This window comes from Pyrus communis, chromosome 3, assembly GCF_963583255.1.
Source record: "Pyrus communis chromosome 3, drPyrComm1.1, whole genome shotgun sequence".
NCBI lineage: Eukaryota > Viridiplantae > Streptophyta > Magnoliopsida > Rosales > Rosaceae > Pyrus > Pyrus communis.
In genome coordinates this window covers 20,538,750-20,566,577 of record NC_084805.1, presented here as the reverse complement: position 1 = coordinate 20,566,577, position 27,828 = coordinate 20,538,750, and the positions used below count along the sequence as shown (strand labels likewise).

General features: G+C 36.2%; 4 protein-coding genes across 6 annotated transcripts; 3 read left to right on the top strand and 1 right to left on the bottom strand.

The window, feature by feature from the left end:
- Window positions 1–745: 745 nt before the first annotated feature.
- LOC137727253 (transcriptional regulator SUPERMAN-like) lies at window positions 746–2,302 on the top strand. The gene is made up of 3 exons (XM_068466109.1): window positions 746–897; window positions 986–1,045; window positions 1,194–2,302. Exon 3 carries the CDS (start codon window positions 1,239–1,241, stop codon window positions 1,866–1,868), a length of 630 nt encoding a protein of 209 aa, XP_068322210.1. The 5' UTR covers window positions 746–897; window positions 986–1,045; window positions 1,194–1,238; the 3' UTR covers window positions 1,869–2,302.
- A 13,556-nt stretch (window positions 2,303–15,858) lies between these two features.
- On the top strand, window positions 15,859–16,762 carry LOC137727487 (transcriptional regulator SUPERMAN-like). The gene has a single exon (XM_068466341.1). It carries the CDS (start codon window positions 15,958–15,960, stop codon window positions 16,576–16,578), a length of 621 nt encoding a protein of 206 aa, XP_068322442.1. The 5' UTR covers window positions 15,859–15,957; the 3' UTR covers window positions 16,579–16,762.
- A 2,944-nt stretch (window positions 16,763–19,706) lies between these two features.
- Window positions 19,707–21,914, bottom strand: LOC137729652 (bet1-like SNARE 1-1). 3 transcript variants are annotated; one of them, XM_068468649.1, is made up of 6 exons: window positions 21,798–21,914; window positions 21,615–21,709; window positions 20,824–20,971; window positions 20,235–20,291; window positions 20,075–20,134; window positions 19,707–19,931 (listed from the first exon to the last, which is right to left on the bottom strand). In XM_068468649.1, the coding sequence occupies exons 2-6, from the start codon at window positions 21,626–21,628 to the stop codon at window positions 19,842–19,844; spliced, it is 369 nt and encodes a 122-aa protein (XP_068324750.1). In that variant the 5' UTR covers window positions 21,629–21,709; window positions 21,798–21,914; the 3' UTR covers window positions 19,707–19,841. The 3 variants fall into 3 exon arrangements, with proteins under 3 accessions (XP_068324750.1, XP_068324749.1, XP_068324751.1); XM_068468648.1 differs by having other exon boundaries at window positions 21,615–21,678; XM_068468650.1 differs by having other exon boundaries at window positions 21,615–21,716; window positions 21,798–21,886.
- Window positions 21,915–22,666: 752 nt separating this feature from the next.
- Window positions 22,667–25,172, top strand: LOC137727967 (deoxyhypusine hydroxylase-B-like). The gene is made up of 7 exons (XM_068466830.1): window positions 22,667–22,957; window positions 23,555–23,688; window positions 23,768–23,994; window positions 24,083–24,221; window positions 24,514–24,640; window positions 24,746–24,864; window positions 24,958–25,172. Exons 1-7 carry the CDS (start codon window positions 22,774–22,776, stop codon window positions 24,988–24,990), a joined length of 963 nt encoding a protein of 320 aa, XP_068322931.1. The 5' UTR covers window positions 22,667–22,773; the 3' UTR covers window positions 24,991–25,172.
- Window positions 25,173–27,828: the final 2,656 nt, after the last annotated feature.

The following is a 27,828-nucleotide window of genomic DNA, read 5'->3' as shown; positions in this document are numbered from 1 at the left end:
ATGGTTGTAACAAGGGCATGTTGCCCTAATTAACTAGCCTAATCCACCATTAATGTATGGCTTTATAATAAAAACCACATCAGAAGTAGGCATCACCTATGCTAGCGAGGTGATATACAATGTGACACAGTCTCTAGCATTTCTTGAAATTAGGAGTCTTATACATTATAACCACATTTTCACCAGCTTAATCGTGTTGTGGAAAAATCAACAATAATAGGACACAAAGTTAATTACATTGCTAACACACTTTAATTAATAGAGGTCAGGTGAACCCTCCCCCTCTCTCACTCTTTAAGTAAAAAGGAGGCACCTCTCTATAGTACAACCATAATTACTGGGATTAACGCAAAATCCTATGGAGGTGTTCATCTTAAGGCATATATGCCATTATAATTATATACCGCAAGTCCTGCATAATAATTATACGGAAAAGGATCCTCGTTGGATCCTTTTCCTAGAGATCCTAGGAATTCTGAGATCATGACCGTTTATTGTGCATCGTACGGTCAGTTTTTGTTGGGTACTATTTATATTTAATTTTAAATTTTAAATTTTGAAATGATTTCTAACCATACAATGTACGATGAACAATCACGATCACGGGATCTCTAGGATCTCCAAGAAAAAATCCGGCGAGGATCCTTTCCCTAATTATACACCCTTCAAGTGCGCAGTGAGCTTTTTACAAGTCATATGCTTTTACATGTTCCGATATTCCTCCTATTCCCACTGACCACAAAACCCTAGCTAGCTTTAGCTAGTTTCCCATGTCCTCATGTATTACACTTCGTAAGGCACATTTGCTAGACACATCTCTCCTAGAATCAGCAAAAAGTTAAAATAATGTCTTTTTAAGTTTGTACACTTCCATTGCTGAGCAATATCCAGATATAGGTATCAGCACTTTGGCCTTTATTTGTAGTACTTCATATCAAATAGGATCTTCATCTTCTTCTTCTTCTTCTTCTTCTTCTTATTTCAGTGTCAGCTCAGCCAGCTTTCCTCGACCCGAACTACTATAGTTCTCTGATCCAACTGCTCAGTGAGTCTCTCTCTCTCTCTCTCTCTCTCTCTCTCTCTCTCTCTCTCTCTCTCTCAAATTGTGAAATTAAAAGATGGGGTTTTCGTTTTACTCCGATTATAGCATAATTAAATCCGTTTTTTATGTTTCATTTGATGAACTGAACCAGATGTGATATGGAGAGGCTCACTTGAGTACTTGTAGCAAGATACCGATGCTGAAGGGATCGAGATCAATGGATTGTATCAACTTCTTTGAAGGAGAAAATTTATGTGATAATTCATGGCCTACAAGAAACTTTGCATGTAGCTTTTGCAAGAGAGAGTTCAGGTCTGCTCAAGCACTTGGGGGTCATATGAATGTTCACAGAAGAGACAGAGCTAGGTTGAGACTCCTACCTCCAACCCTTTCTTCAGAAATATGTCCTCAAATCCCTAGCCCTAACCCTAGCTCTTATTTTTCTACATCATCATCCTCATCTCTTTCATCATGTCATTCCTTGTTTTCTCCTTCTCTGAGGACTCTGGTCTCTACACCTTCATCAGCTTCATCTATGGATGAAAATAAAAAACCGAGATATGACTACTGGCCGGAAAATCATTTTCCTGATCTGATTCCCAAGAAAGGCATGGGAGGTGGTGTTGATCATGAGGCTGGACAAATATTTAAGGGTTTTGCACAAAGAGATGATGAATACTTCAACAAGATTGATCCGGAGGAAGAGAATAAAATAATTAGGGTTGACTTGGAGTTGCACTTGGACTTGGACTTGGATTTGGACATAGGGTTGCTCAAAGATCACAAGGAGGAAGTGGATCTGGAGCTTCGACTTGGGCATCTTTAGCTGCAATATTCTTCCCTACTTTTGGGGGAATTAGTTAAGTTATTTTAGATTTGAAATTTGCTTTTTTTCCCTTCTTCTCTCAGCAACCCAATAGTAGACTGAAATTATAGATGGTTTGAGAAGGTTGAATTTTAATCATAGATCTATTGGATGATTAAACTTATAGGTTTATGCAACTTTTTTTTTTTTTTTTTCCTGCTGTTTTTTTTTTCTTAATTTCTCAGTTAATTTGTTTAGTACTTAAGATAGTAATCTACTTCATGGCATGCTCAATTTCTGTACTAATTCAGTCCTGCAAAATGTCTTTAGTCCAATTGATCTTGAAATATTCATTTTTTTCCTTGTTCTAATATTTTATGTGGTGATAAGGTGGGGTTACTAGCTGGTCCTTTTTGGGGTGAGCGTGCATATGGCTAGAGTTGAATGATCTGATATCTGCAGCTGTCTCATAATTGTATTGAATTGCTACACTGTTTGAGATATATCATGATATATCATTAATTGTTTCAAAAGAAACGGGATGCTTGTACAGTTGATGTTCTCGTGTGATTGTTCTCTAGGAAATGCAAACCTGCATCTTCTTTCTCTCTTTTTTTCTTCCTTTACTTTCTTGGAAATGGGAAAACTGGAAGCAAAGTTGTATAGCATAGAAAGAGCACAAATTTAAAGGTTACAAGTTCCTGCAAGCTTATTTTAATCTTGTAACTCTCTCCCTTGTGTGCAGTGAGCACAAATTTGATCATAACTGCATATATGTCGAACTGTCAGTATATATTATTATATAACTACATATATAATCATTACATATTGAAAATATTAGACATGTATATACATTTGCTTTATGGGTTTTCTTAATTCGTTGGTTATCACAGTATTCAATTATTCAAATATTGAGCAGTTTAATTAGCTAAGTTAGTTTCGATCAAAGCAAAAGCCTAGCAGATTTAAACCAAGCAGAAGATTCAAATTAATTACTTGCTATACTACGTAGTTGTGAGTAACCGTAACCATTAGATATTAGTAAAAGAATATTAGTTAATAAACAAATCAGAGTCAGAATAGCAATTCTAATTTTACTTCAAGAGAATGAAGATTTTTTAAAGGCTACGCATATTTAAGAAGTTGAAATTATAAGCACCAATGTCTTCACTTTCTCTAGCTTTAACCCTTTAACAAATCTGTTGTTTACAAAGGGATAAACTGTATTTACAAACAAGTAGTGGATGTTACAATTTACAATCTGAATAAACTTAATCCTGATTAAATCAGAGCTGTAAGCCTGTACCTGCATTCTATTGGATTCAAAATATTTTCATGAAAATATATGAGAAAAAAAGAAAGAACAACATTTAAATATTACTATGACTATAGCCTATAGACAGGATATTGTCATGACTTGCCAGCTGGAGGGAACATTAACATGTAATTTCTGCATCATGATTTGATGACCTGCGTATGTACCTCAAATATCAGAGATATCACAATTGTATGTCAAATTAATGCAAATTAGAGCAAGACATAATTATGAATTGGTTCAATATTTTTGCATGTCACATATGTGTTGCCTTGTCGAATGTCCAACTCCGGTGATGCAACAAATTGGTGGTTTTGTGTTTTTGCTGTCTCTTTCTCTCTCTCTGCTGCTGCAGAGATTTGCATTTCCCGACTTCTGCTGTTTAGCATGTTCCCAATAACTCCCCAGTCTCTCAGCTGCATGATGACCTTCCTTATTTAGAACTTCATAATTTGCTCACTGCAACCCAAAACTAGATAAATGACACCCCACACACACACACACACTCTCTCATCACTATACTAGTACTGCTACCATTCAAGATATGTGCTACCACTATTCAAGATATCTCTTTAATTAATTAAAGGATGTGCTATCCATATTTTTTTTTTTTTACTTTTTACACACCTTTTTAATTTTTGACGTCGGATCGGATGAACTACAAAAATCAAATGACACAAATTAACAAGGAGTATATAACAAGTAAAAAAAGCACACCCCTAATTTAATAGATATTGTTTCAGAAAATTCGCACATCCCTAAATTAATAGATATTGTTTCAGAAAAGAAAAATGAACAGTTAATGGGATATTTGTGAAAAGGAAATAATTAAAAGGTAGGGTGGTCATTGGGGGCGTTGGATGGAGTTTGAAGTTTGAAATGAGGTTAGAAGATTTAAGTGTTGTAGAGAAGAAATGGCAATAAAATTGGACATCTGGGTGAGTAGGACAGAAACTGCCAGAGTGCTTGTTTTTGTGAAAGATGAGGGCATGGGATAAAGTATAGGCTAGTCGGCGCACGTCACCATCCCCACCCCCTTAATTCTCTCTTTCTCACCGAAACTTAAATGATACATCCACCTCCTCTCTCTATTCATTATATTTTTTAATTCTTTTTCTTTTTACCAAAAACAAAAATGAAATCCTTTTCATCAAATGTTTCCATATATAAGATGAAAAAAATAAGGGTAAACTACAATTTCATACTTTAGTTTTGTGATCTATTTTAATTTCTTACAACATCTTTAAAACATTTCACTTTCATACCTTAAGTACTATTTTATTTCAAAATAATACATTCGTTACATTTTCCATCCATTGATTCGTTAAATGCTGACGTGGCTGCCACATATATGCCACGTGGCTGCCAAATGTCTGCCACGTGGCAAATAAAATCTTTTTTTTAAAACCTGAATTTTCTGAAAATAAAAAATAAAAAAATTGAAAACCCCGTTGGGGTGGGGGTGGGGGGGACAATTTTTTTTTTTCTCTTCCTCCGTCTTCTTCTTCTTGCAAATGTGGGTTTCATTTTTTTTTTTTTATGAGAAAATTCAAGTTTTTTTTTTTTAAATTATTTTATTTGCTATGTGACAGACATTTGGCAACCACGTCAGCATTTAACGGATCAATGGATGGAAAATCTAACGGATGTATTATTTTGAAATAAAATAGTACGTGAGGTATGAAACTGAAATGTTTTGAAGATGTTGTAAGGAATTGAAATAGACCCCAACCTGAGGTATGAAAATGTAATTTACCCAAAAAATAAGGTGTATCAAATATTGAATTCTTGATCAATTTGTTCAAAGGTCTAATGATAACAAAACTCAGTATATAAAATACATCGAAGCATATTATAAAATCTCGTAGGACTCATTCAGTAGGAGAGGAAATGGAGTTAAAGACCATATACTTCAATTTTTTGGTTGTTTTGTACCTTCACCCCAAAACACAACATGAGTTTTAAATATTAGTAAGCATTATATTGTTTGGGCGATTGTTTAAGAGTACGGTTAGATATTGGTCATTGAATCTTTAATCAAAGATAACAGCCAAAAAATTCAATGTATAGAGTACATTAAAGCATATCAGAAAATCTCGTTGGTTAAGGACCACATTTCAACCCTTTGAGTTATTTTGTGCCTTCGCCCCAAAACACAGCATGAGTTAATATCAAAATAATAGTAAACATTATATTGTTTGGGAAATTGTTTTAGGCTACCATAAGATATTGGTTATTAAATCTTTGATAAAAAAATAATGACCAAAGAACTCGGTGTATAAAATACATAGAAGCATACTAAAAAAACTCGTTGAGTTGATCATTCAGCAAGAGAAGAATAGGGATGAGGATCATATTAGATAATAGTGAGCATTATATTGGGAGAAGAAATAGAACTAGACTGGAAAATTTATTGATGCTAATCTTAAAACATTTCAAAGAACTATGGTACAGTTAAGAAGGAATTAATAGAGCTTGTAGCCAAAGGAAAAGAAGAAGGAAGATGATGATGAAGAGAAAAAGAAGGCTATTAGAGTTGTCCTTCTATTTGGGTCTAATCATCTTTCTTTGGGTTCTTCATGTATAAGTTATTATTGGTGCCAAAATTCAGAAGGAATCTGGACTGGATTCAACACATACTTGCTTTGAGTAGTGTTGTTTTCAATCTTAGTGCCACGAGATGGCTCGAAAGAAATAGAGAATAGGCGTGCTACATTTGGAGGTTGCCAACAGACATTGTTCATGTTTGAGTGTGTGTGAAAGTTGCACGTTAATCTGACTTCTTTACCAAATGATTATGCACCGAGTGGGATGTTGTATCAGTTAAGCTCTTTTTTGTGCCTCGAGGGAATGAGGACTTAAAACTCAGTGTAAATTCGAGTATGCAAGCCTTAAAAGTAAATTAAAGCGAAAAAAGAAACTAAAACGAGAAACAGAATGTAATCATTGCATGATAGGTTCAAGATTAAAAACGTTCACAAAAATAAAATCTAGGTTGATGGGCCGAGCTACATACTTGAAATGTAACTTGACTGGAAATGTAAAGAAAGCAGTAAAACTCTAGCACGATTCAATGCTAGAGGAGTCAATTGAGGTCATTGATGTCAAATTGGACTTAGTACAAAATGTGTGCCTTGGAGAGGAAATCAGGGTGGTTGGACTTGCACATCAACCGAATCATACCATAGGGTGGCAGAGCTGTTAAAGTTTTAGATATCAAGGTTGTAGGTAGTGTTTGCTTCAAAGGAAGGCTTTGAGCTTATTGTTGAAGAGCTAAGAAAGGTTTTGGTGAAGAGTAATTGGGTTTGTGTTGTAAAATAGTTGGGTTTGTTGAATAATCACTCAAGGTTTTTGTTTAATAGAAGAGATTGAATTTGACGAGGGTCTCAAGCTTCAAGGCTTTTGGCTTTATTTATAGGCAGGGCCCAGGGAAAATGAGCAACCTCGATCATATCACTGAGTTGGAGCAGGGATATATCAATCATTTGGTACTAAAGAGACTGTAATTCCTAGTAGGTGGCATTCATTTGTGCCTTAAGGCGGCTAACACGATTAAAGTAGCGACCTAAGCGTGTTAGATGACGTGTGTGTATGCGTTTAGGAGAAACTCCACCCCATCGCAATTGCGTTGACAGTTCGGCAATTGAATCCCCAAAACCCAAAGGACCCTCTCCACCCAGCTTAATCAGTCGGGCTACTCGTGAGTCCAATAGAACTGGATTGAGCAATCAGGCAGGGATTGCCCAACCCATCGCCCAAGTGGTTTGACGTCAACCACGTCAAAAAATTTAAAAAAAAATGAAGAACATGCAAGAGTGAGGGAGGGGAATTGTAAGAAGAGCAGAGAATGATCGGGAAAAAAATGTAAGAGTGAGGGGTACGAATTGCTGGAGGAGGTGAAGGAGATATGTAGATTTGACGGTGAAGTGGAATTCGAAAGAGGGGTGGGACGGAGAAAAAAGGAAGGGAGAGAGAGAAAGGAGGGGATCGGGAGCCGATGGGGATATGGGGAAGGGATGGTAAGGCAATGGAAAAAAAAAAAAAAGGAAGAGGGAAGGTTGAAAGTACAACGGAGAAAAATCGGAGAAAGATGAGAGGTTTCAAGAAACAGGAAGGAAGAAAGAAAAAATAAAAAAATGAAAAACAATTGAAAAAATAGTACAGATTAAATAATATTATTTTTATTAATTTTTTAGTCGCAATTCTGAGGGAATTCATTTTACATGGTGATGCAGTCGGGTAATTATTATTATTATTTTTTTAGCCAAAAGAAACATATATTAAAGAAAAAATTCTCTGGTACAAACGTTCTCAACAGATGAGGAGTTGATTTAATCTCATAATGAGCTAGTAATAATGTGGTTCAAATTCGTCTTTGACGAGAACCAAACCCAAGACTTCTTACTTACAAGTGAATAATAATATCATTAGACCGTAGTATTAAATGACTATTTTTCAAATAGTTCTTAAGAGTGTTAGAAACACTAGCAGTTAATCTGACTTTTTGTCAACCTAAATTATTTCGTGTTGTATTCATATATTTCAAAAGGGATGTGATATCCACACACTCTTTTTTATTTCTCACACACCTTTTTAATTTTCAGCCGTCGGATCGGATGACTTAAATAAAATCAAAAGACATAAATTAATAAGAGATGTGTAAGAAGTAAAAAGAGGTGTGTGGATAGCACACCCCATTTCAAAATCTTTTGACCATCTAGCATATAGAATTTTAAATCTATACCAAACCAATGAAGTAGTTGATTATAAATAACTAAAGATTAATTATTAACTGTGGGACATCTTTGTTCTTTCTTTTTTCTTCCCCAAAATAGCTTTCGTCTCTTTTCTTATTCAATTTGAACATTGAGATGACTTATTTAAGGTAACGTTTCGTGAAACTCAAATTTAGTCTCACTTAATCCTATTAAACTTTATTTTTCTCACTTAAGCCTCTTGAACTCAACTATCTGCCTTACTAGTCCCCCACTGTCGATTTCGTTAAATAATCTGTTAAATATGATGACATGGCAAAAATGTGGCTCACTTGTTTGTAGACGTGTTAACAAAAATCTCAAATTAAAATTAAAACTTTTCTCCAAAACAAAGAACAGAAATTAAAATTAAAAAATCTAAAAGAATATCCACCATCAAACTCCCTCGCTCTCACATAAGCTGTTTTAATTTTTCGACGGACTTGAATAGTACGGGGCAAAGTTACGTGATACAATTTGAGTTTCACATGGTAAATGAATAGTTTAATATAGGTGCAATTAAGCCCTTCGAAAGATATTCATTCCCCATTTGAAAGCTTTGACTGTTGTGAATGTTCCAAACTGCAAACGCCAACGGATCCATCAATTTCGGTCCAAACCACCAGCTTCAGCAAATAAAATTCCAGAAACTTTGTTTATATTTTTTGATGCAATGGGTCTGAAAGCTGGTGGGTCAACTGTTGAATGGCAGGCCGTCTGCTGACTTTGGTTCTTAATTGTTTGGAAATATGGCTCTTTATTTGTATGCTAAATTTAAAGCAATAATTCTAGGAGCAGGAAAAAGTGTGATTCATACACTGTTATAAAAAGTTTAAAGAAAAATCAGAGGATGGAGTAGTAGTGAAGTTTTAGACTTTGATTTGGTCGGATAGAGGAATACTAAATTCCGTTTTTTATTAGCTAACAAATTAAGGGCAACAAACAAACAAACAGAAAAGGTTATCAAAACTCAAATTAAAAGATGCAAATGATTTGGTGGAGAATTGGAGGTTTGTTGCCGCATTACTCACGTTGTGGTTGTTGTCCATGTTCATGATCATCTCCTTGCTTGTCCACGAATGTATGTAATTCTATCTTTTCTTCTTAGAATTTTCCTGCAGACTTAGTCTCAATCGATCTTCTTATAACTCTTAAACTCTTTTTCTTCTACTTGAACGATAAAGATTAACATCAAATGGGGTTATGTCCTCATTCTTTTAAACCACTATGCACCTTTTTGTCGCCCACATCAGAAAAGGATATGATACAATGATTAATTTGAATTAATCACATAGAAAATTAGTGTTTCTTCGATTATTTTTATACATATTCAATAGTAAGATAACAAGGTAGAAGTTGTATCATGGATTCATAGTAAAAGCTTGAACCACGTATAGTGACACGTGTTCATTCAAGCCCGCAGACTGAATTTCATTTCTTTCGAGGAAAATATATAATTTGTCATTTCTGCAGAAGATTATGTTAATTATTAACTAATATAGTCACAATATTTAGTCCAGTCATTTTTCATGTAATTTGCAAACGGCATATACCTAATGCCAGTAACCTGCTACACTAAATTATATATTTTGGCCTGCATACATATTATATATACACATATGATATTATACAATACATAGGTGCGATAGAGAGCTAGCTATGTTTCACATACCACGTATGAAATCCTCATGAGTTACGATGAATAAAACAGTACTAACAAATTTCAAATTATAAACATTTTACGTTGCAAAACAATCCGCCGAAAGAAACATTTATGTAGAAATATATAGAGGTTAAGTCTAGTCGTGCTCAGAGTTTTTCCTTTAGTAGTATACCGTGGAACCAGAAACATGATCTTAAAGCAGGATTAGCTATATGATATACTGAAGTTAGGGCATGATTTTGATTGTGATGGCATAAAACTGATGTATGTTTTGTAATTGATTTGTGTGTGTGTGTGTGTAATATATATAACTATATGGTGTAAAATGTTACACTTACGTATAACTGTAAGCTCCAAAATGCGCGGTTTATTGCTTATTATATATCATGTAGAGGAATTTCCTACACCTTTCCTGCCGATTACGATAAGCAACATCGATCAGTTCAGCATGAAATACTGTTTCTGTACAATTCTTTATCACCTAATGGAGTAAAAGATGTTGTAAGTGATCATTTATCATAGTAGTGGAAATGAGTTGAACTCTTGTATTTCAAAGTGGGTTCGAACTCCGTCGGTGACTAATCTAAAATCTAATCTAACAAAATCTATTATTTGACCCCAAAAGAAAAGAAAGGAGTAAAAGGTGTTAGAAAGTCATGTATGATTATTTTAATTTGTTTTTGTATCTGCATGTCATCTTTTAATTTGTGGCATTATTCAAACTTGGCTACGTCTTAATTGGTCTGTAATGGTAAAAGTTTCTTTTGAACTAAAAGTTTCTAATTTATGTGTGTGTTTAATCAACAGGTGGATTAATCTAAAAGGGTTTGTTTCTATATATTTTGAAAATTAATGTTGTTTTGAAAATGTGCAAATTAACCATAAATAATATATAGTAGTAATTGTTAGGAATGAATCCCACATTGATGGGAAGAGAGACCTTGCATGAGTTTATAAGTCAGTTGGGTTACTCTACATATTGCCAATTGGTTTTATAGTGGAACCTTAACTTTCTTCATAATATCAAAGTTAGGTTGGCTCACGTGTGAAGCCCAACAGTACACATACTCCACGTCACCCAATTCATGTTGTTCACTTGTTTGGCTTGAAAATCTACCACACGTGAGAGGTCCTATGAGAATGTGAAGGTAAATGATGAGTCCCACATTGGTGAAAGGAGAAACATTGCAAGAGGTTGGACTATTCTCCATATTGCCAATTGGTTTTATGGTGGAACCTCAACTTTTTTCATGGTAATAGAGCAGGTTGTCCTGCGTGTGAAGCTCAATGGCCACGCATGCTCCATGTCACTCTGTTGTGTTGTTCACGTATTAAGCTTGAAAATTTCTCACATGTAAGGGAGCGTGTTAAGAATGAATCCCACATTGGTGAAAAGAGAAACTTTGCATGAGCTTATAAGTAAGTTGAGCTACTCCCTATATTACCAATTAGTTTTATGGTAAAACCTTAACTTTTGTTACTAATATAGTATGCACTTGTGTATAGAAGCATGTTTTAAAATGACTAATTTATCACCTTCCTTGTGTATAGAAATAGAAAATCTTACTTCATTATATCTTTTTCATATTTAACTTGCCTGTCAACCAATAGTCACAAGTTTCACCACAAAAAACAAAAAAACATTTTAAAACCCAAACTAACTAACTTTGTTAATCCCTAATTAACCAACCTGAAACCTAAAAGCATAAAAAGGTAATAAAATTCAAAATCTTGATTAATGTACTAGAACACCAAATTTCACCCATTTTATTTATATAACAATTCCACAATCATCTTACTAAAATTCAATATATATTAGACTATTCGACTATAATAAAACATAAACGGCAACACTTAGTCTGAATTCACGTAACTGCAGGATAGAAACTGCAATGTAGTTTATGATTTGAGCTTCAAGGACGAGCTAGCACGTCAAGTTTCAATTTTCAAGTCTCAGTCAGATCATTAAGAATGAAAGATAGAGTCATATTTTAACTATTCACAAGGGCATGAAAACCCATATGACATTTTGCATTAACCTATACTAATTAATAACAAAGCCCATTGACTTTGTCCAAAATCAAAATTAACTCTTGATATATTTCTAATTACTAAGATTATATTGATTTTTACCTATATTTTCTTATTACTTATACAATAACATTATTTGAACACACAAAAATGATACATACTTATTGGCTAATTGGTTCCCCTTCTAAGACCATCTCCAACCTTTGGCCTAAAACCTAAAATTTTTAGCCTAGAAAATTTAGGTTTTAACCCAGAAAATAGCTTTTCTGCTTCAACCCTTCTGGCCTAAAATTTTAGCCTAGGATTATTAAAAAATGAATTTAGGCTAATTTTTTTTCTTAAATTAACTTTTTTCAAAAAAAAAAATAAAATTATGTAGACTACAGTAATTTAATTTTATGAACATTTTAATCTAAAAATATTTAAATTCTGATAAATATTGAAAAATCATTAAATCGACACATGAAACTCACCAAACTTTCAACTTTCACCAATCGTTCAACTTTCACCAAACTTTCAACTTTCATCAATCATCCTTTATATAAATATAGGTTGAATATCAGTTAATCACACAATCTTTCAACCTCTAATCATCCTCTATGTTCACCAATCTTTCAACTTTCAAAGTGTTTTTGTTTCCTAAAAATCCTCAATATCTCATTAATGGGTGATAGAAGAAGGCGTAGTAGGGCAATGCAGATGGCACAATACGAAGCAAGCCTTGACATTAAGGATACAGAAATGATCAATCCAGAAGCTGAACTTGCAAACTCGCTTATGCAATATGAGCACCATGCCGAATCTAGCTATCGTGGTTCTATCATGGGGCGTTCGTTTATGCAAACTCGATGATGTTGTCAATGGATGGGCACCAGAATTTCGGTGCAAGGTGAATAGTAATAGGTATGAGCTAGGTTACTGCCTAACTGATGGTATTTATTCTAGTTGGTCTACCTTTGTCAAAAGTTTTCTCGTCCCGATAGTGCAAAGAATAAATTATTTTCGCAGAGGCAAGAGTCTTACAGGAAAAATGTGGAAAAAGTGTTTGGAATCCTACACGCTCGATGGGCCATTGTTAGAGGGCCTGCACGACTTTGGCATATCGAAGACCTCCATTCAATCATGATGACGTGCATAATTTTTCACAACATGATTGTGGTAGATGAGTACATTAAAATTGAAGAAGATTCAGACGAAGATGTGGATGATGACCAACCAACACATGCAAGAGCTATTGCAAGAGATGTTGAATATCTCGTTGAAACCACATACGAGACCCGATAGGATAGGGTCACATTGAGTGAGTATATGAGACGTTTAAATAGAATTCAAGCTCCTCAAGGTCATGACACACTCCGCAAGGATTTGGTTAAGCATGTATGGTGCCGAGAAGGTGAACGTTGATGATGTTGGTTGAGCATTTATGTAATAATTTTAAGTGTACTATGTTGGTATTTTCTAGTAATACATTTAAGTGTCTTCTTGTGCAAATTATTTTGTGTAGTACGTTGGATAAATTATTGAATGGAGGTTGAATTATTGAAGGCATCTATTCTACATCAAAGTGTGGAATAATAAGTACAATAATTATTGAAGACATCTAGATTAATAGAAACAATAATTAATACACACGACAATTAATAAAGTACATAAACTTAATACAAACAACAATTAATAAACCACATAAACTTAAGACAATCGATAATTCATACACTACATAAACTTAATAATCATATCCACCATCTTGACTTGGTGGTTGACTTGTTGGTGGAGTTGGTGGTGGACTTGGGATATAGGGTTGAGTTGATTCATTATCTTGAAATATACTCCTTGTGGCATACTTTCGCAAAATTTCCTTTTGCTTACCACGTAAGAACTTCTTCCTCTCTGGAGTGTATTTGTTGAGGTCCTCCATCATGAAATTAATTTCAAACCTATCTTGCTCCCTATCCCCTTCTTCCTTCATTTGCAAACGCATTCGGGCTGCTTCTTCTTAGCGAGTGCTATGAGTTTCGCTCAATTTTGCAATTCCAATAACAATGTGTCCACTCATCAGATCTTGGGACTTCCCTTTTCTCTCTTGCTTCCTTTTGCTTATCTCTTCTCAGGGGCCTTGCAAAAGAAGAAGTTGGGGTCATTTGTTCGACACCTTTATTGACACCTTCATTGGCAACTTCATTGAAATCATTTGAGGGCGGGGCTTCACTATGAAATAATCTTCCCTATTGTTGGTCCGCATCAGTTCCCCACCTCGGACAATCCTTGAGGACGTTCCAAGCATGATGCAACTTAAAAGCTTTATTTTTTGTTGTAGTTCTTGTCTTATAAATTGTCATTGCTTTGTCACCCTATGCATCAAATACGTAAAAACAGTTAGTTGAAAAATACTATTTTGTACATGACAAATAAAATATCAACAAAGAAACTCACAATTTCTAAGAAACTTCTTCCACTAGGCATGTCAATTGTGGCTTTCTCCAAGCTTCCCTTCCACAAAGTGCACGCTTTGTTGATAATCTTCCACTGATCATAAACACCACTAGCTTCCCTTTGATCAACATTGGAGTTTTCATGGAACTTATCAACGATTTTACCCCACAAAACCTTTCTATTTTGATTCGTGCCGACGACACCATCTTCGCTAATAGAAATCCATGCCAAACATAAAGCAATATCTTCGTCAAAGGTCCAATTACAACCTCTAACATGCTCTTTTGCCATCTTGAAAAATTTGGAAATGAGAAGAAATGGTAGAAAGAAAAATTGGAAGAATTGTAGGAGAAAAGTGAGTTTTGTGTGGATGTTTGAACAAATACATAGGTATTTATAGAGTTTTTGGGTGATTTTTGAGTTAAATAATTTTTTTTAATTATTTTAGCCGTTGGATTTAAATTTGGACCATTAGATCTTTTTTTTTACCGTTAGATTTGATTATATTCGATCTAAACTGTTGGATTCAATAATTATATAAATATAAAAAAAAAAAAATTTTGAACGTGGACCGTTGGATTAGCCAACGGCTACTGACATGATGTCACAGCTAGGGGACACGCCCACGTGGGTGGGGTCCCATTGGGCTGGCGTCTGGCATGAGTTGGGTTGGCATCTGGGCTTCACAACTCGTGGTGCATTTGCACCAGCTGGGGTCCACTCCAACTTGTGGCCTAAACTTAGGCCGATATTTGGCCTCGGGATGAGTTTAGGTTTTAGGTTAGTTTTAGGCCATGGGTTGGGTTGGGTTTTGGGGTGAAAAAAAAAAGGGAATTATAGGTTTTAACCCAGGGTTGGAGTGGGTCTAACAACATAACTTTATAGGTTAGATACTTCAATATGTTATCAGAGCTATCAAGTGTAGGTCACCCAAGACCTACGCATGCAATAATCTCTTTTTAAGTAAAAAAAAAAAAGAAAAGGAAAAGAAAAGGAAAATGTCAAATTATCAAAGAGACGGGTTAAATGCCCATTTCCAACAACACCGATATTGTCATCAACTTGGTAATTATTATCTGCACAACATCGATATTAGTTGAACTGGGGTTATGACATTTAAACTCTTCTTTTCTCAGAGCTATGGTCGATGTGAGATATTTCGACACGCCCCCTCATGTGGGACTCAACTAGTGGGCCGCACATAGGAGATTTACACATCGGCAACCATGTGGAGCCAAAAGGGGACTCACCCTATGCGGGGTCAAGGGACCCACCATCATTGCGTGGGGTCAAGGGGACCCACCGATTACGTGGCAGTACGGGCCTGCTCCTTGCCTCTGATACCATGTCAAATTATCAAAAGAGACTGGCCAAAGTCCCACTTCTAGCAACATCCATATTGTCCCCAACTTAATAATTACCACATGCGCACAATTCGTCAGGTGTGAGTTTTAACACAAATGACCTTGATATTAGTTGAAGTGGGGTTAAGATATTTAAAGTCTTATTTTCTATAAAATAAGGTCGTTGTGAGATATTTTAATAACATTATATGACCGTGAATATGTGATAATTACACTTAAAAAAAATTACAATGACGGTATGATAAAGAGATATGACAAAGAAAGACCGCTCTCTAGTTAAATGGGGAGACAAATGAGGATAAGGAAATAGATATTAAATAAGAAAAGTAAACAAGAAGAATCCAGTTTCGGCCGGCTTAACAGAAAACTCTCTGAACAAAGTTCTAAGAAAGTTCCCAACCCTCTTGTCTGACAATACCTATGCCTTGTGCTTGTCTCCTATCCCCCGCCTTCACCAACACCTCCTCTCTATAATTACAAACCCTAATTTCCGATATTTCATATTACCATCATATATCCTAGAAAACTAAAACTTGAAGTTTTGTTTTGAAGTATGAAGTCCAACCATCATGATCATCAAGATTCAAAGACCTCCAGTACTGATGAAGAGGCTGATCATCAACCGGATGCGAACGATGACATGGGCACAGGGCGGTCGTACGAGTGTGTATTTTGCAAGAGAGGTTTCACAACGGCGCAGGCCTTGGGAGGACACATGAATATTCACCGGAAAGAGAGAGCCAAGACCAGACCTAGTTCAGCTCCTACAAGTTTGGCTTCGTCGATTAGCACGGCAGTAGAAGATCAGAATCATCCCAGGGCAGCATTATACCGGGCAATTCAAAGCTACCGGCCAGGGCCGCCACATTATTTTATAGCTCTTCCGGATGACCATATGAACTATAGAACAGATGTGCCTGCATCTAATACATCAGGGGTGTTAAGGCCCCCACATGCAAATCATATTAGTGATGAGGACTTGTGTGCAAGAAATTATATTCCGAGGCACCGGAATCTGCTAAGAGATGATCATCGGGATTGGAGATCAGGGAGTAGTTTGAGCTTGGGAATGGGCCAGCCATCAGATGATTACAAGGAGAGAGTGATTAATGGTGGCCTTGAAGAAACGGACGATGAATTGGATTTGGAGCTTCGACTTGGTCATGATCCCTAAGTTTATTTGTTAATTTTATCAAACATTTGAGAGATCATAAACTATACATTTTTATTAATTAATTTGTACACCACTTTTTATTTGTGCGTACAGTTATGGATTTATCTGTACAAATTTCCATGTGATATTTTTTTTTTCCATGGAAAAAAAGTGATTAGTTAATAGAATATCTCAACATCCCAAATTTTCATGGCAATTTTACTCTAACGGCCGGCAGGATTTAACGGCAGGAAGAAGGATCAATTTTACCCAGGTACGTATAGTAAAGAAGGTATTTTGCTTCATCTATCAACACACCTAGCCCTAATTTTTGTTAGGTTTTTTTAAGAAGTTTTCTTATAATTTATGTCTTCTTCTTCCTTCCATTTTATATGTCTCTTTTAGCCCAAGTTTTGCTTATAAATTTGTACTGCTGTACTTCATATCATATTGTATGAAGAGATTGAAATTTCTTGTTATCCAGAATGACATAATTAATTTGCTTGAATTCTTGCTTCATTAACCCATATATCAGTTATCTTTAATTGCTTTTTTTTTTCAAGAAAATGAATCAACAAGTACATACTAACTGGGAAACCTTGCTTAATTCCATGTTCAAGTACTCTACAAGTCAAGTTTCTCTTGTGCCCTCTGATCCGTGCCAAATGGTCTTGTGTACGTCTAAATCATCGCATACCATTGGCCGGTGTAGCTCGACTATTCAACCCCAACTTGCCATACACATTTCAGGTTCGCTCTGAGATTTTAGACTAAATTATTCTTTTTTAAGTTTCTTAAGTTACATTGGAGGGTTTAAACCCTGGACCTAGGATTGTCAGCCGTATATGAATATGGTATCAAATTTAGGTTATACAAGCTTAATTTGTGCCGACAAAATTTGTTTCGTAGGCTCATTCAACTGATTTTAGGGTCACTCTCATGTGCAGTAAACACATTAGTTTTCATTGTTAAGTTGTATCTGTCTTCATAAACTTGGCAATCTTTTAGATTTGTATGTAATATATAGTAATATTTGTACAAATTAAACGAAGATACTAGTATATACCAGGTAAGATGTTAACCATTTATAACTATCATATATAGTTTTTCTAATTTTATGAAATGATGATAACGGATTAGGCGAGTTAAACTACATATAAGGCTTGAACTATAAAGAATCATGTTAGTTGTAGCCCTTGATGTTAATTAGGAAAATTAGTAATGTTTGAAGTGGCCAGCTGATAATTATAACCAGCGGATCTCGAATTGATGTGTTAAAGTTTTGATTATTTGGGATTTCGAATGGCATGCTTTGTGGGACTTTGGGATAATTTTCAGACTACATCTTAGATATATAATTCTTAATAATTATATGGTTTTTGTTCAATTCTATTGCTTTTTAATAATTTTGGCTTTAAAGCTCTTTACTCGCTTGGAAAGGGATTGTAAAATCAAGGATGAAAAATCTTTTACTTTGTACAAACGATATGTGGAAAAACAAAAATCAAACTTAACTGACTTCAAATGCAAGAATAAACGAGTCTAACCATTTGAGCTATACTCCTTTTGCAAGAATGAGAGATCTTAGACTGGAGTTTTTGTGCAAATTAAATAGCTGCGCTGATGAGTAGCGATCCCTACAATTATATTTCTTGCATTTGGTTTTATATTTTGGCCATCAATTAATTTGATATTCTGCAGCAGCGTACGCACACACTTATATATATATATATATGTTGGAAGACTATAAATAAATTCGGAAGGACGTGTGTATCTTTTATGCGGAAGCTTGAATCTCAACATGCTCCTACAAGCACGAACAACTGCTTTGACCCTCTGTGCACGTCTAGAACCTTGCAGGTCATTGATGGGGTTGGCTATGGTATGTCAAGTTGCCCCTTGGTTTTCGACTCCCAAGAGCTAGGGCTGAAAGTGATAGCCCCTAATGACCTAACTAGAATATTTGAATTGTGGAAAAACTTGTGTTTCTTGTATTTTCTCTCTTCTCAAAGCCTCCTTATATAGTGGTTAAGAAGTGTGTATAAAGACTGAAAAACCCATGAAAATCTCAAGTATATTATAATATGAATATCTCTTAATTTTCATCTATTTATCACATAGATAATTAAGAGATTAATATCCTCATATGAATGAAATATCCTTTAATATTTATTTATCACATAACATAAATCCTACCATATATACAGCAATTACTGGAGGTTGAATATATACTAAACTATAAATAAAATATTGTACGTACATGATCGGCTAAGCATATAATTAAATATATAAAAGAGAAATCTGACTTTGACCAAACGAAGTAATATTTGAAGAATTTTCTGCATGCAGGCCACGGCCATGCCGCCATGGGAGTAAATGCAGTGAGCGGTTTCATGACGATCTACTGACTTTGACCTGCTCTTGGCCACAAGATCAACACATGTCATGCTCAGGAATGCCGACCAGCCTGCAGGGCTGTGCAGGGAACAACTTAATAACAACTTGATATTCTCATAATATGATACTCCAAACTACTTTAATTTATATTGACGAAAATTCATAGTAAGCCACCAAACTACCGTAACAGCGATTCAAATTTGGTTGCGAAAAGGTTACACTCTGATCTGGTTAACTCAGATTACTCACGTTTGTTAGATAGACTTGATACTGAAATTACATTTTAATTTTTATAATTTATATTCGTTATACATACATTCCTTCTTTTGAGTTGATTGTATGAACATATATATCGATCGCTTCTAGATTGCATTTTTTAACGTTCTAAATTAACTTCCCGAAAGGTTAATGCTCCAAAGAGGTTGATCAACATCCTCGGTTCTCTTCTTGTTCTACGAGTTGATGCTCGACAAGTTCAAATCTTGTCTTTCAAACAACTAGCCACACATTATTAATACATGACTCAAAGAACTTACAATCTAGATGGAGCTTGGAGGACACTGACTTGACTGGTTTAACGACTCGCCGGAACAAAGATTTATGGCCTTACGTTAGCTCTGCAGCTAAACATAATTAGAAGATTGATAACCTCTGACTGACGATACGGAGGCAGAATACTTTGTATTTTGTCATGTGGTAGATGAAACGATGTATAACCCGATGCAAATTTCCGGCATTCAACTCCTACTTCATACATTCGAATATCTTTATACAAACATACCAGAATATCTTTACAAGCAGAAGGTAAACATCGATTACAAAGAAAAGCGAGCGTCTTCCACATTCAACTCAAAACTAGTGGCTGTACCAAATCCCTCATGGATTAGTTACCTAGTGAGATAATATACGACTAGGAATATGACCACAAACGATGCGACTAGCGTAAACATTCTCTTGCTTGACTTGGTCTCGAAGACCTGACCAAAATGAAACCCATCACAATGTCATGAATTAAGAGGGAACCCTCGGGAGGATAAATGATGGAAAAATATGTATAATTTCAAAAAGGAAAACGAAAAATTTGGAAAGGAGTACAGCAACAGAAATCTAGAGAATGTACCATCTTAAACTTGTCCATTGTACCAGATAGCACTCCCCTCGATGAATCCATATCATTTCCCTGAATTAGACGATGCACGTTACAAACCAGGTAGACCAATGTCCGGCCAAAACAAATCTAAATTATAGAGAAAAAGATTTATTAGCTGCAGCGTACATACCATTCTGTCCAACATGTGATTATGGGTCTCCACCTCCTCATGTATATCACCTGACAACTGTTTGAGAGAAACGGATAAGTATTTGGCAGGGACATACTAAAACCTATGAAGGTATAAATACTGACATCAATTGCTATCTATCTTCAGATAATATTTTGTTAAATCGATAACTTCATAGCAAAACTAGTCTTAAACAATGGAGGGTTTGAGACAGACATTAAGTTCAACAGGTGATGTTTAATTACATTGTCAAAAGACAAAGGCAAAGAACCATTGAATGATGTCATTGTTGCTGTATGTATTGCCAATAAAGCAAAGGGTAAGGATAAAGAATTAAGCAAGATTTTAAGACATTACCATATTACAAATTCAAAAGCTACATTTTTCCTCCTCAACCTATTCAAACAGTTGAAGAAAGCATACCGCTGATTACGCAACAACACAAAATCTTACTGATATCATGACATAAAAACCATGTATATCTAAGTCAGTCAAAAAACCGGTACAATAACAATTGTATTACAACTTTTCGAAGTTTCCAGGCACTGAAAGACAAGGGAATGAAGGGGGTAGGGGGAGGGGAGCTTACTCTCTTCAGCAAATTGACTCTATCTTGCAACCCGTCCACAGCCCTTTCATTATCATGTTCATCAATTTCATGGGAGTAGGAAGCTGAGGCCCTGATGCCACCCTCCTCAACGCCATCAAAAAGAGCAACTTTGTTGCCGCGGAAGTCCCTAAATATAAAGAATATCATTTCGGTAAGTCAGAATGATCAGCAAAACATGCCATCAACAACAGATATTATTCCTACAAATGTAACATGGGAAAACTCCACAAAATTTAACAGAATCCTTTTTTCAAGTGAAAAATTTTAAAAAGTTTCGGTAACAATCACGAGCAATCAAAGAGGTTGCAGTATCCAATCAATCAAACCATTTTCTCATCAAATTATTGCTAAGACATCCCAAACAGGCAATACCATGTCGAATGAACGCTTACTCGAATATAAATCTCGTTTTATTTTGTACAACCGAAGTAATTCGTACACGAATTGGTCCAAAACAGCCTAAACATAACTTAGCAGAAACACTGACTGAACCCGAAAACTAACCCAAAAATGCTCCAAGACCCAATTCGAATATGGGTTTTCGAGTTCACGAAATTCCCAAAGTCTATCCCTCAGTTACCAATCAGTACACACAACAAACAGCAAAATCGCATAGCTAAAACCACACCACTACACAGATCCAAATACAAATTTACCATTTACGTAACACAATCAGGTAAATAAGCTTCAGAATGTTCTGGAAAACGGAAGATGAAAATTACAAAACACCAAATGAATCGGATTCGTATGGGAACCGGAATCGAGCTAACCTTCGAGCATTCATGACTGCAATTCGATCCAGTTGCTGCTTCTTTGATCCTTGAATTCGAGTTTCTGTGAAGCAAATTCGAATTTTTCCAAAAATCTTAAAACTGAAACCGAAAATTAAAATCATGATAAAAGCAGAGGTGATGAACTATTCAGATCTGAGATACTGGGAGCGACGAACGTACCGTTTTGGAGGGAAGCGGAGGATTTTTCCCTGCGGAGTAAGAAAGGAGGGGGAAAATGGAGGGGACGAGGAGGAGTTCGACTGATATAGCGGGGGAAGGAAGGAAGAAGGATTTTACGTTTGTGGGTCTGGGTATGAAAATATTGGATAAGAATTGGAATGTTTTTACTGCACTGGGATTTGTTACTACGGGCAGTAAATGGATTTTTTACTGCTCGCAATGGCAGAAAACAATCATGTTTATACATATTGATGTAGTTTCGTCCACCAATTTTCTTTTCCTTCACAAATTAAAAATTTCACAGATAAATTATTGCTATGGTTTGTCAAAAAATAAAAAAATAAAAAATAAAATAGCACCACGATGTAGCTAGTTATATGTGCGCATCAAACTTGCATTAATGTACTTAAATCCTATTCGACCAAGTGGAAGCAATTATTAGAAGACAAAGACCGACCTTAATTATTTGACGATTCTACTTGTAATAACTTACTCTTCTCCATAAAATCATATCGACGAGAAGTATTGACACTTACATGTTGGTTTTTCACCACTCAAGTTATAGTATGTTCTAATGGTTAGATTGTTCGACTATGGACGAACTTGAATAAGATATAAAGATGGATTAAATTGTTAAATTTTCTTGTCAGGTTAGATTTTGCTACATGACAACCGATGACGCTATATAACAAATATTTATCGACTTATTAGGTAATTTTCGAACAAGTGACAAACATTCATGGACGGGTGATGCTTTTAAGACCTATTGGGCTGGGCTGGCATCTGAATAGGGTTTTTCAAACCCGGACAGAGTCCATCATATATAAAATTAAAATAGAAAGTGTAAAAAAGCGAAAAAAGGTGGGAACTTCATCGTCGTCTTCAATTGGCGAGCATCCAATTCTGGTCGGACTGTGACCCTAATCCGTACAAGGTAGGGCTTGTTGGAATCCGAATACCTCACATCTCAAGCTCAATGGGCTCACTGAATGATGACGCCGCCGCCACCACCGCCACCACCTTCGAGTCCTCACCGGAGATGGTGAAATTTCTCTGCGACCGGTTGCTTGACCGGGCCCAGCCCATCTCGGAGCGTTTCAGAGCCTTGTTCTCTCTCCGCAACCTCAAGGGCCCTGCCCCTCGCGACGCCCTCATTGCCGGTTCGTTTTCTTTACTTGTCAATTATTTATTGTTAATCATTATATTTTCCGGAGCCAATTTGCTTGGAAATTCAGGACTTGTTTTGGATTTTCAATTTCTAGAAAAAGGGTAAACTTATTTTATGGAATGATTAGAAATTTGTAAGTAATTGTTTTGATTCTTAAAGCGAAATTAACTATTTTATCTTTGAGCTGAAGTAAAAGTTTGGACTTTGGGCAAGGAGCCGGTACCTCGGTTAGTTAAGAGCATTCTTCTGTTTGATTTGCCCCCTCCCTCGCATGTATTAAATGAAAAAGTTTAGAACTTTGGATGAACATTGTGACGGCAGTAATCGGTTTTACTGGATAGGTGAACATTGATCATTAGGACCTTAGGTATTTATTGATAGACACGGCGTTACACTGAACTTCTGGCATTACAATTACAAATGCTTGGAAATGGGCTGGAAGTAAACATGCTATATATTGGAGTTTTTTGTTTTGTTCTTCGGTAAATTAATGGATGTTTTACCTTCGTAGATCTCCTGTTATAAATAATTGTGTATTGGTAATTAGTGTTGTTCTAATTGGATTAAGGATATGTGGTTTCCTCTGTAGCAACGAGGGATCCTTCCAATTTGTTGGCACATGAGGCTGCATTTGCATTGGGTCAAATGCAAGATGTGGATGCAATCCCTGCCTTAGTAGCCATTCTAAATGATTTCTCTTTGCATCCTATTGTTCGTCATGAGGTGAGCTTTGCCACCTCAATCTACTAATATTCCTCGCGTTCTTGTAATACATCTTATTTTTCTTATTGCATTTATGCAGGCAGCAGAAGCTCTTGGTGCAATTGGTTTAGAGAGCAATGTTCCTCTTTTAAAAAATAGTCTAGCTCTAGATCCCGCTCAGGAGGTCAAAGAAACTTGTGAATTGGCCCTTAATCGGATTGTGCAGTTGAAGGATGCTGGTTGTCAATCAAATGATGAAAAATCACCTTTTATGTCAGTTGATCCTGCTGCACCTGCTTCTTCTGGTTCTTCAGTAAATCAGCTAAGGTCTGCATGGCTATCATCCATGGCTTATATTTTTTTCTTCCATTTATTCTAATATGTTAGATATCTGACTTGTGTCAATCATTTTAAGGGAAGTTCTTCTGGATGAAAACAAAAGTATGTATGAGCGCTATGCCGCTCTCTTTGCACTGCGGAATGATGGTGGAGATGAAGCTGTTACCGCTATAGTTGATTCCTTGGGTTCAAACAGTGCTCTCTTGCGTCACGAGGTTTGTTTATTATCTAATCTATCATACTGAACTTTATAAATTTAGACCGGGCGCTCACGTACACTCACACTCGCTCTCTCTCTCTCTCTCTCTCTCTCTCTCTCTCTCTCTCTCAAAATGGCTATTTGATTTGCTAAACTTGGACAAGGATGCTTAAAGTTTAATGTTTCTAATTGCTTTTGGAGTATGATCAATTGACATTCATGCAAAACTAGCATGTTTACACCTCTTATCTGATATAGATTTGCTCGGTGTTTTGTCACCTTCATGTCTTCTTTTCTGTGACTTTCAGGTTGCTTATGTGTTGGGCCAATTGCAGAACAAAGCTGATTCGACCGCTCTTTCCAACATACTTATGGATAGAAATGAACACCCAATGGTTAGACATGAAGCTGCAGAAGCTCTTGGTTCCATTGCAGGTACGACTGCTTGATACAATTATGTTTCCAAATATATGTCTGTATATAGTGTAGTAGCTAATTGGCGTTTTGGGCTATTTAATTAAGTTACTAGTTTGTGTGTAGATGACCGAAGTGTATCACTTCTTGAAGAATTTGTGAGGGATCCTGAACCCATTGTGTCACAAAGTTGCGAAGTTGCTCTAAGCATGCTGGAATTTGAGAGATCAGGAAAATCCTTTGAGGTATGCATGTCAAACTATGGTTTGAAACCAATCAAACTCTAGATTTAGTACATCTTATCAGGAGAACGACTGAAGTCTCCGTTTTATGTGCAGTTTCTCTTCATGCAAGCTCCTCTAGTGCAATAGATAATGACAGACAGTTTCCATCACCCGGTGCATTTCGTCCGTACACCAAATCATTCCGATGCAGAGAGTTCATCCATGTCGTGGAAGCATGAAGTTGGGGAGAAACAGAAGGAACCAAATTTTTTACTTTGTTCGAATTGAATGAATTAAGCTGTATTGGTATACATATTGTTACAAAGTTGGTAGTTTGGGATTGCCACGTGTGAGTGGGCGATCGACCAGATGCGAGCGGTCGACTGAACCATTCAGGTCGGTAGATCGAACCATTCACGTCGGTAGACCGAACCAAGCACAGCTCTTATTCTCTAAAGTGGCCTTTTGACATTGACTTGGTTGCAAAAAGCTTCTTTAGCACGCTTTAATGCATTATCGTTCAATAAAAAACGCAAGAAAGCTTCCTTAGCACGTTGTGATGTGTTCCATATCGGGACTAAAAAGTGGGAGTGTGATGATTCGGGGCGGGTCGGGTGAAAAAGGGACGGAGCCCTCGGTCGTTTAAAACCAGACAGCAAGCGACAAGGAGCCCGTGTGGAGAACGGAAGTTATTCTTTCTTCTTCAAAATCCCAGCAAGAGTCTCTCACTTCTCAGTTGAGAGAGAGAAAGGGAGAGAGAGAGAGGAATGGAGAACCCGCAGGCCCAGAAGCCATGGAAGGTGGAGTACGCGAAGTCGTCGAGATCGTCGTGCAAGACCTGCAAATCCCCCATTGAAAAGGAGACGCTCCGCCTCGGCAAGATGGTCCAGGCCACCCAATTCGACGGCGTCATGCCTGTAACTCACTCCCCCTTCACTCTCTCTCTATTTCTCTCTCTCTCTCTCTCTCTCTCTCTCTCTCTCTCTATATATATATATATCTTTCTCTCTCTCTCTAACCCCCATTTCACTTGCACTGTTACTCTCATTGCCATTGGCTCATTGGTATTAACCCAAAACAGCAAAAAGTTTTAAGAAAGAAAACAAGAACCTTGAAAACATCGATAGTGTGAGAATTTTAATTTTAGAAATTTTGGATTTCTGTTATTTTTTTGTGCATTTTCAATTACTTTGCAGTTCTGTTAGTCAAAAGTCTGGAGCTTTTTGTTGATTTTCACATTGTTTAGCACTTTAGTTACGGTTATGTAATTGGGAACTTAGTCTCTGTTTGTTTCGAAGTGGCGTGGTTATTCAGAAGTGTTTGATAATGTTTGTGTTAGTCGGAAAGTGTTCTTCGGCGGATAACTTTCCAAGATTACATGAGGAGATTCTTGTGAGAAATGTTTTTATTTGTTCTTTCTCAGAAAAGAGACAACTTTTCCAGCTCTATTGTGAAGTTGACATATTTATCGAAACATAATCGAGAAAACTTATCCTATTTCCGCTTGAAAAAACTGGAGCTTTATAGATTTATATTGCTCTACTTTTGTTTTCTTAATCAACCCTCCTGTTTTCTTGTTCGATTTCCTCAAATACTACCGCATATATAAATGTTTGGTTTTTTTTTTTTTTTTTTTTTTTCTGAATCAGATGTGGAACCATGCTGATTGCATAATGAAGAAATCGAACCAGATAAAATCGTACGTGTTACTGTAATGCTTATCGTAATCTCCTTTGAATTTACTGGATGAATGCAGTGATTAACTAATTGCTTTTGTCTCGCATTTAGAACTGATGAGGTTGAAGGCCTTGAGCTCATTCGTTGGGAAGATCAGCAGAAAGTTAGAAGTTATGTACAAAGTGGTGGACCCCCGGATACATCACCAGCAACAAGCGAGTTCACTACTGAAGAATGTGGTATTGAAGTTTCGCCAACTTCTCGCGCTACTTGCAAGCAATGCAGCCAAAAGATTTTAAAAACAGAGGTTGGTAATGATGTATCTCTACCATTTCTATGTTCAGGAAGTGAATTTTCGTCTTAGTTAATCTATAAAAACCTATCATCATCATGTATAAGATACAATATCTTTCTGCATTTCTAGTTAATATGGTGTAACTGAAGTTGAGTACTCTGCAATCTGCATGATTCCTTTTTAGGGGAACTAATAAAAAGTCCCTAACGAAACTTTTTTTTTTAATCGAAAAACAGTTAACAACTTATTATTAAGGACACTTTTTATATTATAAGGACAAAAAACAAAAAGGAGTCAAACTTCATGAGGGTTTTGAATTGAAAAACATGTCCTTAATAATAAACGTAGGTGACCTTAATGATAAAGAACCTTGTCTGAGAGTTTCTGAATAAAAAAAAAAGTTTTGCGAGGGGCTTTGTATTAATCTTCTTTTCTTTTTATTTCATTCTTAGGTCCGTATATCAACCAAGCCTGAAGGTCAAGGGCCTAGGAGCCTGGCATGGAACCATGCCAACTGCTTCATGGAATTATCACCATCCATCGAAGTGGAGAAGTTGCCTGGATGGGAGACCCTCCCAGTTTCTGATCAGGAAGCTGTACGTGCCTTGGTTAAGAAGGTTCCTTCTCATGCTGGCACAAAACGAAGAAAAGATGCTGGTGATGATCAGAAGTCAAAAGTTGCTAGGTCTGAAGGAGATGTGTCAATGAGCAGGGATGTGTCTGTGAGGAGTGCTTGTGATGTGGGGGATAAACTTGGATGATGGGTATGAAAATATTGGATAAGAATTGGAATGTTTTTACTGCACTGGGATTTGTCACTACTGGCAGTAAATGGATTTTTTACTGCTCGCAACGACAGAAAAACAATCATGTTTATGCGTATTGATGTAGTTTCGTCCACCAATTTTCGTCTCCTTCACCAACTAAAAATTTCTTAGGTAAATTATTGCTATGGTTTGTCAAAAAAAAAAAAAAAAAATTAAAATAGCACCACGATGTAGCCAGTTATAAGT

What these genes read in the sequence shown, in the direction of transcription:
- LOC137727253 (XM_068466109.1), top strand. Translation starts at nt 1,239, where the DNA reads ATGCTGAAGGGATCGAGATCAATGGATTGTATCAACTTCTTTGAAGGA.
- LOC137727487 (XM_068466341.1), top strand. Translation starts at nt 15,958, where the DNA reads ATGAAGTCCAACCATCATGATCATCAAGATTCAAAGACCTCCAGTACT.
- LOC137729652 (XM_068468649.1), bottom strand. An exon ending in GAGTCAATTTGCTGAAGAGA is followed by an intron (nt 20,292 to 20,823) that starts GTAAGCTCCCCT and finishes TCTCTCAAACAG; the next exon opens with TTGTCAGGTGATATACATGA. An exon ending in ATCACATGTTGGACAGAATG is followed by an intron (nt 20,135 to 20,234) that starts GTATGTACGCTG and finishes CGTCTAATTCAG; the next exon opens with GGAAATGATATGGATTCATC.
- LOC137727967 (XM_068466830.1), top strand. Translation starts at nt 22,774, where the DNA reads ATGGGCTCACTGAATGATGACGCCGCCGCCACCACCGCCACCACCTTC. An exon ending in TCTTCAGTAAATCAGCTAAG is followed by an intron (nt 23,995 to 24,082) that starts GTCTGCATGGCT and finishes AATCATTTTAAG; the next exon opens with GGAAGTTCTTCTGGATGAAA. An exon ending in GTGCTCTCTTGCGTCACGAG is followed by an intron (nt 24,222 to 24,513) that starts GTTTGTTTATTA and finishes TGTGACTTTCAG; the next exon opens with GTTGCTTATGTGTTGGGCCA.